This window comes from Oryx dammah, unplaced genomic scaffold (assembly GCF_014754425.2).
Source record: "Oryx dammah isolate SB20612 unplaced genomic scaffold, SCBI_Odam_1.1 HiC_scaffold_16, whole genome shotgun sequence".
Lineage (NCBI taxonomy): Eukaryota > Metazoa > Chordata > Mammalia > Artiodactyla > Bovidae > Oryx > Oryx dammah.
Genome location: NW_024070200.1, coordinates 2,244,243 through 2,257,316, shown reverse-complemented (window position 1 = coordinate 2,257,316; position 13,074 = coordinate 2,244,243). Strand labels below are relative to the sequence as shown.

Below are 13,074 nucleotides of genomic sequence, written 5' to 3'. Positions count from 1 at the left end.
GCTGGGAGATCAGGACAGCTACATGAAAAAGAATGAATTATAACTTCCAATCTCACACCTTATCTCTAAAAAAAAAAATCGAAACAAATCAAACACTTAAATGTGAAAGCTAAAACTATAAAAACTATGAAATTCTTAGAAGAAAACACAGGTATAAAATCCTTGTGACCTTGGATTTAGCAACGGATTCTTAGATATGACCCCAAAAGCAACAAAAGGTAAATTGGATTTCATCAAAATTAGTAACTTGGGACTCAGAGGAAACCCCTAAGAAAGGGAAATGACAACCTAAAGGAGAAAATATCTGCCAATCACATGTCTGATGTAGGGTCTGTATCCAGAAGGTACATAACTTACAACAACAAAAAAACAGACAGACAACACAATTAAAAAATGAGCAAAGAAACGGAACAGACGTTTCTCCAAAGAACATACACAAATGGCCAACAGCAAAACAATGAACAAGATACTCAGCATCACTGGCCTTTCAGTTCAGTCCAGTCGCTCAGTCGTGTCTGACTCTACCACCACTTCACACACATACCAGGACGGCTAGAGTTAAGGACGACAGATAACGGCAAGCATCTGGGAGGATGAGGAGAAGCTGGAGCCCCACCGCTGCCGGTGAGAATGTAAACTGGGGCAGCTGTCATGGAAATCCACCTGGCAATTCTTCAAAACGCTTTAAGCATAGTGTTACCAAAGGCCCTGTCAATTCCACTTCCAGGCACACACACAAGGGGAAGGAAAACATGGCGCATAAAAACTGGCACGTTACTGTTCACGGCAGCGTCATTCACAACAGCTCCAAGGCAGAAAGAGCCCAGAGGCCCATCAACTGAGGAATGAGCGAACAAAATGTGGACGAGCCACACGACGGAACATTATTCAGCAACAGAAAGGAACGAAACACAGATGTACCCTTGAAAGCATTACACTAAGTGAAAAGAATGCCATCACAAAACACCACGTATTGTGTGACTCCATTTGCAGGAGATGGCCAGAATGTGCAAACATATAATAAAACTAGACGTGCGGCTGCCTGGGGGTGGTGAGGGAAAGACGGAGCGAGGACTCATAGCTAGAGGGTTTAGGATTTCTTTTTAAGGTGATGAAAATATTTGGAAATAAATAACAGAGATAGCTACCCAATTCTGTGAATTACTAAAACTAATGAACTCTACAATTTAAACAGGTAATTTGCATGTGGATTATACATCTCCATAAAACTGTTTACAAACAAAAGAAATCATCTGGTAGCTGTAAATGGCAGAGAAATCTTCCTTTTTCACTAAAATAGTCAGTTGTGCAGTTCAATTCAAGCTTCATATTGTCGACAGACTTCTGGTTTCTGTTCAGCAACCTTCTTAACATATCATTTCACAAGGATTATCAAAACTTCATGAACACAAATCTTGTTTTAAAAAAAATTATATATTTGTAGAAGAAAATTCATCCAGGCTAATCACTTTGATTACATACAACCACAATAATACCTGATGTTTTGAGAACATTTTTTATGTTCTAATACAGTCTAATATAAATGCTACCCTTGACAGCTTAACTGGTGACACTGGCAGAGAGCATTCTCAATAGTTTCCCAATCTGCTGCCAATTAGACAATATATCCTACTTTTTTGAAAGCAATACTTCATCAGCACTCTCCCAGATTCATCTGAAAGATGATTTGTTAGTATACTTAACGATGTTTCAACAATCTGATTTCAAATACTTAGGGTTAAAAAAGAGACAAATCTGAGCTGCAAAATTTAAGAATTGCTGCAAACCCATCAATTATAAAATCGACATCTTCCTCAACAAAGAATCAATACAAATGCTATTTCAAGTTAAAAATAGTAAGTTAAAAAATTAATTTAGCCCCCTAATTTAAAATTTTTAAACAAAGAAAAAGAGTAACTTAGTGTTTTCAAATGAATTCTTTCATATGAGCGGGGTAAAGCACAAGAGAACAACAGTCTTAAAATGCAGTTTGGGTGTCATGGTTAAGGGAAGTCTGTCTACCTTTGGATTTCATTTATTTATGGTTTTAGAAAATCACGACTGGCAAGAGCATTTCTTATTCTATTCTTTGTTTTAAATTAGTGATTTCTTCCTCCGTACCAAAAGCCTTGGAGTTAAACAGAACCAGTCTGTGTCACTTCAAGAAAGATCAAGTTCACACACAGGGTCCCTGAGGCACAAGCGGCCAATTCAGACACCACCCTGCCTCGCCCCCAGCCCACCCAGGGTGCCGCCCCAGCGTCCCTCCAGCCACTTTCTAGCTCTCAAAATATCCAAGTCCCCTGTCTTCACACCGTTTTACCCATTCTCCTTTCTCTTTCTTCCAATGCTGTGCAATTACCGGAAAAAAACGTTGCCCTCCCATATTTGCATTTCTCCCTTCTACTTAAGAGGGGAAGCTTTCTAATAAATGAGTACATATAACAGAAACACAATCCGGCCAAAAAACCTAAAATGGTAACTATACACCCTGACTTCATTTAGAGATGAAAATCAGGGTACCTTTCAGTTATCTCTAGTGCATAGAACAGCTGGATCTCTGCCCCATCTGGAAGCCCTACTAAAATGATAGCATGGATTACAATGGGACGTAGTCTCAAGGATAACATGGGCTCCAGAGAGCAGGAATTCTGTTCACCACTGCGGTGCCTGGGCACTTCTTAAGTCCTAAAGAGTCCTTGTTGAATCAATGGCAGAAGATGACAGTAGACTAGAAAAGTCAACACGATTTTGCACAGAGGAAATGGACAAGCAGCGTCTAATTCAGCGAAGATAGAAAAGTGAAAGTCAGCCATGTGAAGGAGGGATAAGAAACAGCCATCACCAGCAGCAGCAGGATCTTGCAGACTAAACAGAAATGAGTGTCACCAGGTGGCAGAATCCACCTGCCAACTCAGGAGACACAGGAGACGTGGGTTCGATTCCTGAATGGGGAAGATCCCCTGGGGAAGGGAATAGCTGCCCACTCCAGTATTCTTACCTGGAGAATTCCACGGACAGACAAGCATCACGGGCTACAGTGGGTCAGACAGGGCTGAGTGACTAACACACATACAAACAGTAAGCGACAGAGCACAGAACGGGCTCTAAGTCTGCAGGAGAAGCAATTACACTCCAGGTATCTCCCATCCCCAACCCACTGCCCCCCCACCCCCAGCTTGTCCCACTTTCCCAGAATGCTGGCAGCTGGGCCTGTATCACACTCGCCACCATCTAGGCTGGAGACCAGAAGCCCTGTTCTGCGAAAACTGACAGGCCCAGAGAAGGAACTACTCTAGCAACTCTGCTAGTGCCCCTCAAATGGGGCCAGGTCCCCATCCCATTTCCTAATGGTGAGCCTCACATTTAGAGTTTATGCACACAGAGAGTTTCCAATCAGTCCACTCATAACTGTGGAAGACAGCCAATAATCACCAGGCTTTGGAAGAGCTTCTGACACCAAAGACGAAGACCAAAGTAGGAAACCGGCTAAGAAGGACTCAGAAGAGACAGAGACAACACAGGAAACGCAAGGAAATGTCTGCATAACTCAAGTGTGTGCACATGCAGAGCACATCATGCGAAACGCTGGGCTGGGTGAATCACAAGCTGGAATCAAGACTGCCAGGACAAATACCAACATCCTCAGATATGCAGATGACACCACTTTAATGGCAGAAAGGGAAGAGAAACTAAAGAGCCTCTCGATGAAGGTAAAAGAATGAAAAAGCTGACTTAAAACTCAACATTAAAAAAACGAATATCATGGCATCCGGTCCCATCACTTCAAGGCAAACAGATGGGGAAACAATGGAAACAGTGACAGACTTTATTTTCTTGGGCTCCAAAATCACTGTGGATGGTGACTGCAGCCACAAAATCAAAAGATGCCTGCTCCTTGGAAGAATAGCTATGACCAACCTAGATAGCATATTTAAAAGTAGAGACATCACTTTGCCGACAAAGGTCCATCTAGTTAAAGCTAGGATTTTTCCAGTAGTCCTATATGGATGTGAGAGTTGGACTATAAAGAAAGCTGGGCGCTGAAGAATTGATGCTTTTGAACTGTCGTGCTGAAGAAGACTCTTGCGAGTCTCTTGGACAGCAAGGAGATCAAACCAGTCAATCCCCAAGGAAATTAGTCCTGAATATTCATTGGAAGGACTGCTGCTGAAGCTGAAGCTCCAATACTTTGGCTACCCAATGCAAGAGCTGACGCACTGGAAAAGACCCTGATGCTGGGAAAGACTGAGGGCAAGAGGAGAAGGGGGCGACAGAAGATGAGATGGTTGGTTGGATGGCATCACTGGTACAATGGACATGAGTCTGAGCAAACTCTGGGAGATACTGAAGGACAGGGAGGCCTGGCATGCTGCAGTCAGTCCATGGGGTTGCAAAGAGTCAGACACGACCTAGCGACTGAACAACAAAGAAAAACGGTTTTTAAGATGACTGCCTTCATGAAACAGAAACAAGATGTTATAAAAAGGAATACAAGGGACAAAAACACTTAGAAATGAAACATATGATGATGGCAGAAATAAAAATGCAATCTAAGGACTAGAAGATAAAGTCAAAGCTCTCGCCTGGAAAAAGAAGGATAAAAGCTCAACAACTAGAAAAAAGTAGGAGAAAGGAAATTAACAGAAAACTCAGAAGATCTGGCATATGAATAACAGGTGATCAAAAAGGCTAGAATAAAGAAATCGGAGCTCACAGAGCAATGATACAGGAAAGTTTTGGAGAGCTGAAGGACCCAAGTGGCCCCCGCCCCCAGAGAGACCCCCAAGGAACACTAGGGATGAAAAGATCTCACCAAGGTGTGGGGATCACAACGGTCTCAGGCCTCCCCTTGTAACAACAGCCAGCAGACATCTAAGTCAGGCCTTCAAACTTCTGTGGGAAAATGACTTTTAACCTAGAATTCAATACCCAGGTAAACTGCCATTCAAATACAAAGGAAGAAAAGGCATCTTCAGACAGTTTAGTTCTCAAAAAACTTTCTCTCTGATGGACTCTTTCCAGGGAAGCCACTAGAGCATAAGACATGGGGTCCTGGAATTCCCATTCAACAGAGGAAGAGGCACAGAAAGAGTTCCCATAAGGAATGAAGAGAAATCCCAGGATGGCAGCGAAGCAGCAGGCCTAGAGAAGACACAGCGTCATGTGGAACAGGAAAATGCAAGGCTCTACAAGGGCTGAAAAGTGAGAGGTCACTTGAGGTGGCTGACTGCACTGGGGAGTTCTAGTTAAAACCTGCACTGAATTCATGACTTTACATTTGCATCCACACTAAGGGAGAGAAAAAATAATTCATCCCAATTAACACAAAAATAATTCCTTGTCTTAGTAGACTGGGAATTAACTGCATCCTATGTGGCTTAGCCATTAAGATGTTTACCCAGTGATAACAAACACTGAATATCAATTTAAACAATAATTATTATATAGCCAGATTTGGAAAAACAAAGAGGGAGGAAGAGTGTGTGTGTCTCGGCACTGCAGGGGAGGAGACATCTAAAGTTCTATGGCCTTCTCTTCCACAGAAGTTAACAGATAACATATAAATCAGAAATAATAATAATAACATATAATAAATAAAAATAATAACATATAATCAGAAATAAGCAGCATAAGCATACTACAGAGACACATGAAATTTGAGGCAGGAATTGCTAAAATAAGTCCTCATCAGCGCCAAAGACCTGATGCTTCCAAACCGTGTTGCTAAAGAAGACTTTTGAGAGTCCCTTGGACAGCAAGATCAAACCAGTCAATGCTAAAGAAAATCAACCCTGAATACTCACTGGAAGGACTGATGCTGAAGCTTCAATACTTCGGCCACCTGATTCGAAGAGCCGACTCACTGGAAAAGACCCTGATGCTGGGAAAGATTGAGGGCCGGAGGAGAAGGGGACGATAGAGGATGAGATGGCTGGATGGCATCACCGACTCGATGGACATGAACTTGGGCAAAAACCAGGAGATAGTGAGGGACAGGGAAGCCTGGTGTGCAGCAGTCCATGGGGTTGCAAAGAGTTGGACACGACTTAGCAACTCAACAGCCCTCACCATCAGCATCCAAGGTTCTTCCCCCATCCACTTAATAACACCTTCGCCCTCTGCCTGGAATGTAGGTAGGAGGGTCACCCTCAGACCAGACCGTGGACTGAGCAGGAAAGGGCAGGTCCCTGAAGACTTCTTGGAATGAGGCTGTCAAACCAGCCCTGGACTGCTCACAAGCCGCATGAAAGGCAAATCAACCTTGATTTTGTTTGAAGTGAAGTGAAACTTGCTCAATCATGTCAGACTCTTTGCGACCCCATGGACTATACAGTCCATGGAATTCTCCAGGCCAGAATACTGGAGTGGGTAGCCTTTCCCTTCCCCAGGGCATCTTCCCAACCCAGGGGTTGAACCCAGGTCTCCTACATTGCAGGTGGATTCTTTACCAGCTGAGCCACAAGGGAAGCCCAAGAATACTAGCGTGGGTAGCCTATCCCTTCTCCAGCGGATCTTCCAGACCCAGGAATCGAACCAGGGTCTCCTGCACTGCAGGCGGATTCTTTACCAGCTGAGCTTCAGGGGAGCCCCGATTTTGTTTAGGTCACTGTTATCCGGTTCTCTGTCACTGGCAGCCTAAGACAGTTGATTATAAGGAGAAACAGAAGGGTTAACACTGGTTGCTTCTGAGAAGTGAGAACCCAGAGCAGGCCGGCTGGTAAAGGGACTTTTGTCTTTCATCTTAACTCTGTAGAACTACTTCACTTTTAAAACTGAGTAAATGCATTACTTTGGTAACAGTAAAACTACATTTAAAGAAAATCACTCCACAGGGTATGGTCAGATGTGCCGTTCATCTCAACCTCTCAAACTAGAATTAGCTGTATCTTTTTAGGTCTTTATTCTTTTCTCTTCTTTTTCTGTCGTGCTGTGCGGTGGCGGAATCTTAGTTTCCCAACCAGGAATGGAACCCGTGCCCTGCTCTGGGAGTGCAGTGTCTTCATCACTGGACCAGGAAAGTCTCTCAGGTAAATTTTATTTACTTTGAAAGAGTAATGTTCATTCATTCACTTTTTTGTATGTGGCCACTCCAGTACTCTTGCCTGGAAAATCCCATGGACAGAGGAGCCTGGTGGGCTACAGTCCATGAGGTTGCAGAGTCAGACACGACTGAGTGACTTCACTTTCACTTTTCCCTTTCATCCATTGGAGAAGGAAATGGCAACCCACTCCATTGTTCTTGCCTGGAGAATCCCAGGGATGGGGGGGCCTGGTGGGCTGCCGTCTATGGGGTCGCACAGAGTTGGACACAACTGAAGCAACTTAGCAGCAGCAGCAGCAGGTATTAGCTGCAACATGCAGGATCGTCATTGAGTCTGCAGGATCTTCTGCTGCGGCTCCCGGGGTCTGAGTTGGGGCATGCAGGCTCAGCAGTTAAGGCCCACAGGCTAAGCCACCCCACAACATGTGGGATCTCGGTTCCCTGAGCAGGGATGGAACAAAAGCCTTGGCGTTGCAAAGTGGATTCTTAACCTCTGGACGACCAGGGAAGTCCCCTTTAGTTCAATTCTAAATTGCAACGTTGGACTGCAGATTCCAGATCTGATTTTTCTCAAGGCAACAGAATCCAAAGTCATGGCAGAAGTTTTGAAAAGGCGAGGGATGAAATGCAAGGCAGTGTTGAAGACTAATCAGGCAGAGATATTGAAATCTTCAAGGGAGAAACGCTTTCCTTTAGGTCTTGAGACCTTCAGCTAGGCCAGTGAGGATGGGAATGAAGGGAAAAAAAAGGTTAAAATAAAACTGAGATATTACACAGCAGGTGCCGGCAAGGCAGCCCATGGCTGACCAGGAGCCCATGGAGGAGAGAAACCCTGGCTGGAGGGCGAGCTGCTCAGAAATGATCAGGGGAAAAGTCCAGAGCCTGGTTTACCCAACAGAGAGGGGAGATGTGGGTGGAGGAAAGACCACTGCATCTCTCAAATTCCCAACAGTTTTCAAACCCACAACTTGGAAGCGACAGGAAGCATCATCATGTCAGTAATGTCGACGGTCCCCTTAGAAGAGTAAATCTCGTATGTCTTCAAAGGTGCTCCAGTAAAAGTAATTAGCCTCCAATCAAAATAAATAAATTTACATTTAAAAAAGAAATTATCTAATTCAAATTTTTCTTCAACTCTCTAATTCAAATTTTTCTTCAAATCTCTAATTCTTTCCTAAAGATAACAAAATATCCAAAGTCTCCTATTATATTACATACTGATCCTTTTCACAAAGTTTTAATCTGAAAACAATTTTGTTGTCAGCTACCTACCACTCAGTAACACTGACCAAATATCTTACATGAAACACATTTAAAATCATACTATAATGTGTGGCCTTCATCTCATACACAGTATCTGTTTCATTGTCTTAATAAAATTTCTCTGATAAGATTGTAGACCTAAATAAAGCCTTCAAAAATTACCATACGAAGTTTATGTTGGCCAAACACTCGTGATTTTATTAATTAAAAAAAAATTTTTTTGGCCACACCCCCAAGGACCATGGGACCTCAGTTCCCCAACCAGGGGTTGAACTCCACCCCTTGCAATGGAAGGTGGAGTCTTAACCACTGGACCTCCAGGGAAATCCCCAAATACTTATGATTTTAAATCTAAGGAAAGTGTATTTTCCTCTCATGCATTTTCATTAGTAAGGGAGCTTCTCACACAAATTTCAGGTAATGCTAACATACTGTCATTTGGAACTTAAGAATCAAATTCAGGGCAGGGACTAAAAGATGTCATATTATGGGGGTTGGGGTGAGGGAATTACAGGGAATTTTGTCTTTTTAATTCTTTCAAAATCTTCTTGCATTTTATCACCTTTTTGATGGAAAAAAAAAAGAGTAAAAACATGTATTTGGTTTCTTCCAGCATGATCCTTTCACTTTATTACTGTCAAAAAAATACGTTTTGCCTCTTTACCAAGAAAAGAGTTCAATAGTCTTGTTGTACTTAATATAGTTTGGTATTAACAGTCCTGTTTGCTCGCATGTTTATCCGGCATCACAGACGTCAGCACAGACAGGACAAGACTTCCAAGGGCGTCAGGTGCTACAGGAGGAGGCGGGGCAAAGCCAAGGGGGGCTCCTGTCCACACTGCTGCTGTGTTTGAGGTTTCCACCTTATGTGCATTTGCGATTGAAGAGCCACGCACCGCACCTTCTAAGCTCTTTCAGGCAGTGGTATCTTCAAGTAAGGGCAACTCACTCCAACTCCAGTTTCATTTACCGCAGGTCTAAACTTAAGAGACACTGCTGTCTACTTCAAAGCCCAACTGTCAATGGAGGAGGTTTCAGGAGAGAAAAGGTAAGGCTGGCTGGTTAATGGTTAATGGTTTCAGCTCTTCCGTCACAGTGCCACAGTCATATCACTCTGCACTTCAAAGAGCTACTGACAAATCCAGATTGTGTTAACCTCATTTTTATTACACAATCCCAGTATTCCTCTACTGTTACATCTTTTTATTCAAAAGATGTTTCTCCAAATCTGTTACTTAAAAAAAAAAAAAAGTGTTCCCCCCTCATGCAAAAATTCTCTCTCGAGAAGCCACTGAGATTAAAATGTATGTTGAGATATTTAGCACCATCAGCTAAGCCCTGAACACATTCAATTTGGTAGAGAGAGCCCACTCACACTGGGCGCTGAGCATCCCCGTGCCAAAAGCTACAGGAATTCACACAGATGAGAGAGAACTCCGACAAGGTAATGCTTCATTCGTAAGAAAAATCACCAATGAGGAAATTAAACAGAGGGCAACAGAGATGAATTCTACCACTTCCAGAAGAAGTATGGTGGCACAGAGCAAGAAGAGGGCCTGGACTGGGAATCGGGGAACCAGGCTGAAGTCTGCCTCCCGCCTGGTCTGCAAGCCACATGGGGGCCGGGGCAGAGGACCACTGTGGTCCATCCGACGCCAATGGGCCGGAACTTCCAACATCGGCTCTGTCCAAACATAATAGCCGTCGTTATTTTTAAGTCGGGGAAAAAATTTTAACACATGTACAAGTATTTTTATATAATGAAGATGAAAGACAACTTCACCTCATTTAGTTGTCCGTATTTGTTGCTGTTTACTTGTAGATATTTCAAAGTGTTTCACATGCTCTGCTTCAAACGGTATCAAATTTGCATTTAAAAAATAGCTTAAAGAAATACACATGCAAAGCATCGTACTTCCAACTTTTAATTAAGGTCCAGGATTTCATAAAGGAAACTAATCAAACTATAAACATAATCAAGGGAAAATTAAAGGCAAAACCTACAGTGAAGGCCAGGATGAGTCTAGTCCCATGCAACCACTGTGGAAAATTCTTTTAAAACTTAAAAACTTTATTACTTATATCTTCCAAATTTCCTCAAAAATCCCCAATAATTTTCAAATCTGGGCTGAATCGGGTATTTTTCTTCACTGAGCTTCCAGACTTCTCCGTTAACTGTCAGAAGATACCTACCAAGGTTGGTCCTCTGCATGCCAGGACTCGATACATTAGAGGTCGCAAACATCATGCAGAGTGTGAATCAACAACTCGCAGGGTGACAGCCTATATATATGTTTTCTGAGTAGAGTAGAAAGTAATTCCACTAGGAAGTCAGAGTACCTAATAATGCTCCACAAACAATTCCATTTGAAAGACTGCTCTTTGCTTTCCAACACAATAAGTGGGCGTCCCAAGCAACACTAAGTAACAACTGCCCAGATCCTAACGAGTGATACACACTGTGGAGTTACAATGGTGCATATGTTAACATACAAGATATTAAATGCTGCTTCTCAAATATATTACTATTCCACAAAAAATGCCACCTAAATTAGAGTCCATTCCTCTTCTCTGTAATTTAAAGCTCAATGCAGACTGAATCCTTAAGAGATAATGTCATTTATTTGTAATCATAATTTCCAAAGAGTCAAAACATTTCTGTATTACAGCACACAGCTTCTATTTAGACTTGGGAAAAGTCAAAACCTCATAAAATAAGACCTCCTCACATGCTGAGAGCTTCCTCCAACGAAAGCCACCAGTTCACAGTGGCTGGTACTGTCTGGTTTTAAGAGGGCTCCACGGCAACCACTGGTTCAGCCTTCGGGATAAGTAAGTCCCTCCTAGGCACTGCAGGTTCCCAGGCCAGAGGACTTTGGGACCACACCTCACCTGCTAACTCAAGCTTCCATCTGCTTCCTCCTTTCAGTCACACATTGACTCACATGCCAAGCACCGAGTTGAACCTGATTGTGAAACTGTCTGGATTCCAAGATCAAATGCTCAGCAAGGAAGAGCAAACAGGATCCTCAGAAGGCTGGGATGTTAAGAGGCTTGACTTCACTTTCAAAGCAACTGTGAATGAAGTCAAGTTCATTATTCAGCTGGCGATCACATCACTAATGAATGGTGCCAGAAAATGAATAGTATTCTCATTTTATTGATACTGTATGTAACCAGGAAGGGTGGTCAGTACCAAAACGAAGCCCAAAACAAAGTGAAACAGGCTGTCTTGGAGCTGTGGGCCTCCTTTTCCCGCTGCTCTCAAAAGATTTCAAAATTTCACTAAAGAGGGAAGAAGAGGAAGCTCTCTAAAAAACGTAACAACTTAAGTTTTACTTGGTAAACAAAATCCCAAATTCCAATTACCATTTTGGCAGACCAGGGGTCCTAACTACAGAACACATTCATTTCTTTATGTAAAAAAGTCAGCTTTATTAGCCCCAAAGATTAGAAATTACTGGTTCAAACGGCACAGTCTGAGCCCAACGACGCAAACGACCCAAGGATAAGATTTTCATAGCTTTGACCTGAACCCTGAACAGAAGCATCTCATCTTCCTTCTAGGTAGTTTTAAACGAGGCTGAGGGTCTTGACAAGACGCCCAAGTTAGAGAGAGAGAAAGGTAAGATGTCGCTTTACACGTGTAGTTGTTTCTGGGGTTCTAACCATTACACAGCTTAATCAAATTTCTGTCCTAGTAGAAGATAATAATTTAGCTGACCCATGATTAAAAAGCATGCAGAGGTCTGATGAAGAGAGTTTTACAGTGACTTCCACAGACGAACAGTTCCAGCTGCCCTCCCCTCCCCAAGCATTATCAGGGTCTGGCAAAATTACAATGAAAAAAAAAAACCGACTCTCCCATGGCGTTTCAAAACAAGGCTTTCAACTTTAAAATTCCCTTGGAGGTGGTACAGTAAAATGGATGTTCAGGCCCTGGACACCAAGGGATGCGGACAGGCTGTCACCTAGGAGGGGCTCCCAGGAGACGCGCGGGGGTGGGGAGGCGGATGCAGAAGGCACGCGCCGCTGCCCATACGACCCCGCAGGGCGAGTGGGGTGGGGGGGGCGAGGAACTCGACGCGGACTCGGGACCCCAAGGCGGGGGCCGGGGGCGGATATCCCGGGGAGGGCTGCAGGAAACGATATCCAGGCTCGGGGAGGGTGGATCTAGGAAGCGGCCGGGGCGCGGGCCCGGCGGGGCGGTGGGGGCGGGGGTGGGAACGGAGGATATGGCTCCGAGGGGCAGGATGAGGGGGCGGGACGGCCCAGCGCGGACGTGCGAAGGCCGGGGAGGAGGGCAGGGCCGGGCCGAGAGCCGCGAAGGGGCGCGAGCAGCGGCCGGGCAGGCCTGGGAGCGGTGACGAGGCGGGACGCGCGGCCGCCCGAGGACCGGGAGGGCGCGCCGGGGCGGGGGTCGCAGGGCCGCCGGTCACTTACCCCACTCGAGGAACTCGGCCACGTACTTGTCGCGGCGCAGGGCCGAGTGGCTGCACTCGGTGTACAGGCAGACGAGCACGTCGAGCAGCGTCTCCACGCTCAGGGCGCTCTCGTTGCGCCAGGGCCCGTCCAGGAGCAGCTGCTCCAGCTTCTTGAGCCGCACCTTGGCCGACATGGTGCCGCGCGGCCCGCTCCCAAGGCGCCGGGCCTCTTGCCGGCCCGCTCGGCCGGTCCGTCAGGGCGCGCCCGCGGGGTCCCGGCGGCCGCGAGCCCCGGCAGCCGCGGCGCCTCGCCGCCGCCCCGTCCGCGTCGTCGCGCCCCGG

At 44.9% G+C, this 13,074-nt stretch overlaps 2 protein-coding genes across 4 annotated transcripts in view; one reads left to right on the top strand and one right to left on the bottom strand.

Annotated features, from left to right (window-relative positions):
• CDC42BPB (CDC42 binding protein kinase beta) overlaps window positions 1-13,071 on the bottom strand; it is a 103,290-nt gene extending 90,219 nt beyond the window's left edge. For all 3 annotated transcript variants that reach the window (XR_005723831.1, XM_040256868.1, XM_040256869.1), the window contains exon 1: window positions 12,752-13,071. Coding sequence is in view for 2 of the 3 variants with exons in the window: in XM_040256868.1 (XP_040112802.1) it covers window positions 12,752-12,926 (175 nt within the window). In the remaining variant the exon portion in view is untranslated. The remainder of the gene's footprint in view (window positions 1-12,751) is intronic.
• LOC120875684 overlaps window positions 12,925-13,074 on the top strand; it is a 26,649-nt gene continuing 26,499 nt past the window's right edge. Inside the window, exon 1 of the mRNA XM_040257607.1 lies at window positions 12,925-13,062. Within this exon, the coding sequence (XP_040113541.1) occupies window positions 12,925-13,062 (138 nt within the window). The remainder of the gene's footprint in view (window positions 13,063-13,074) is intronic.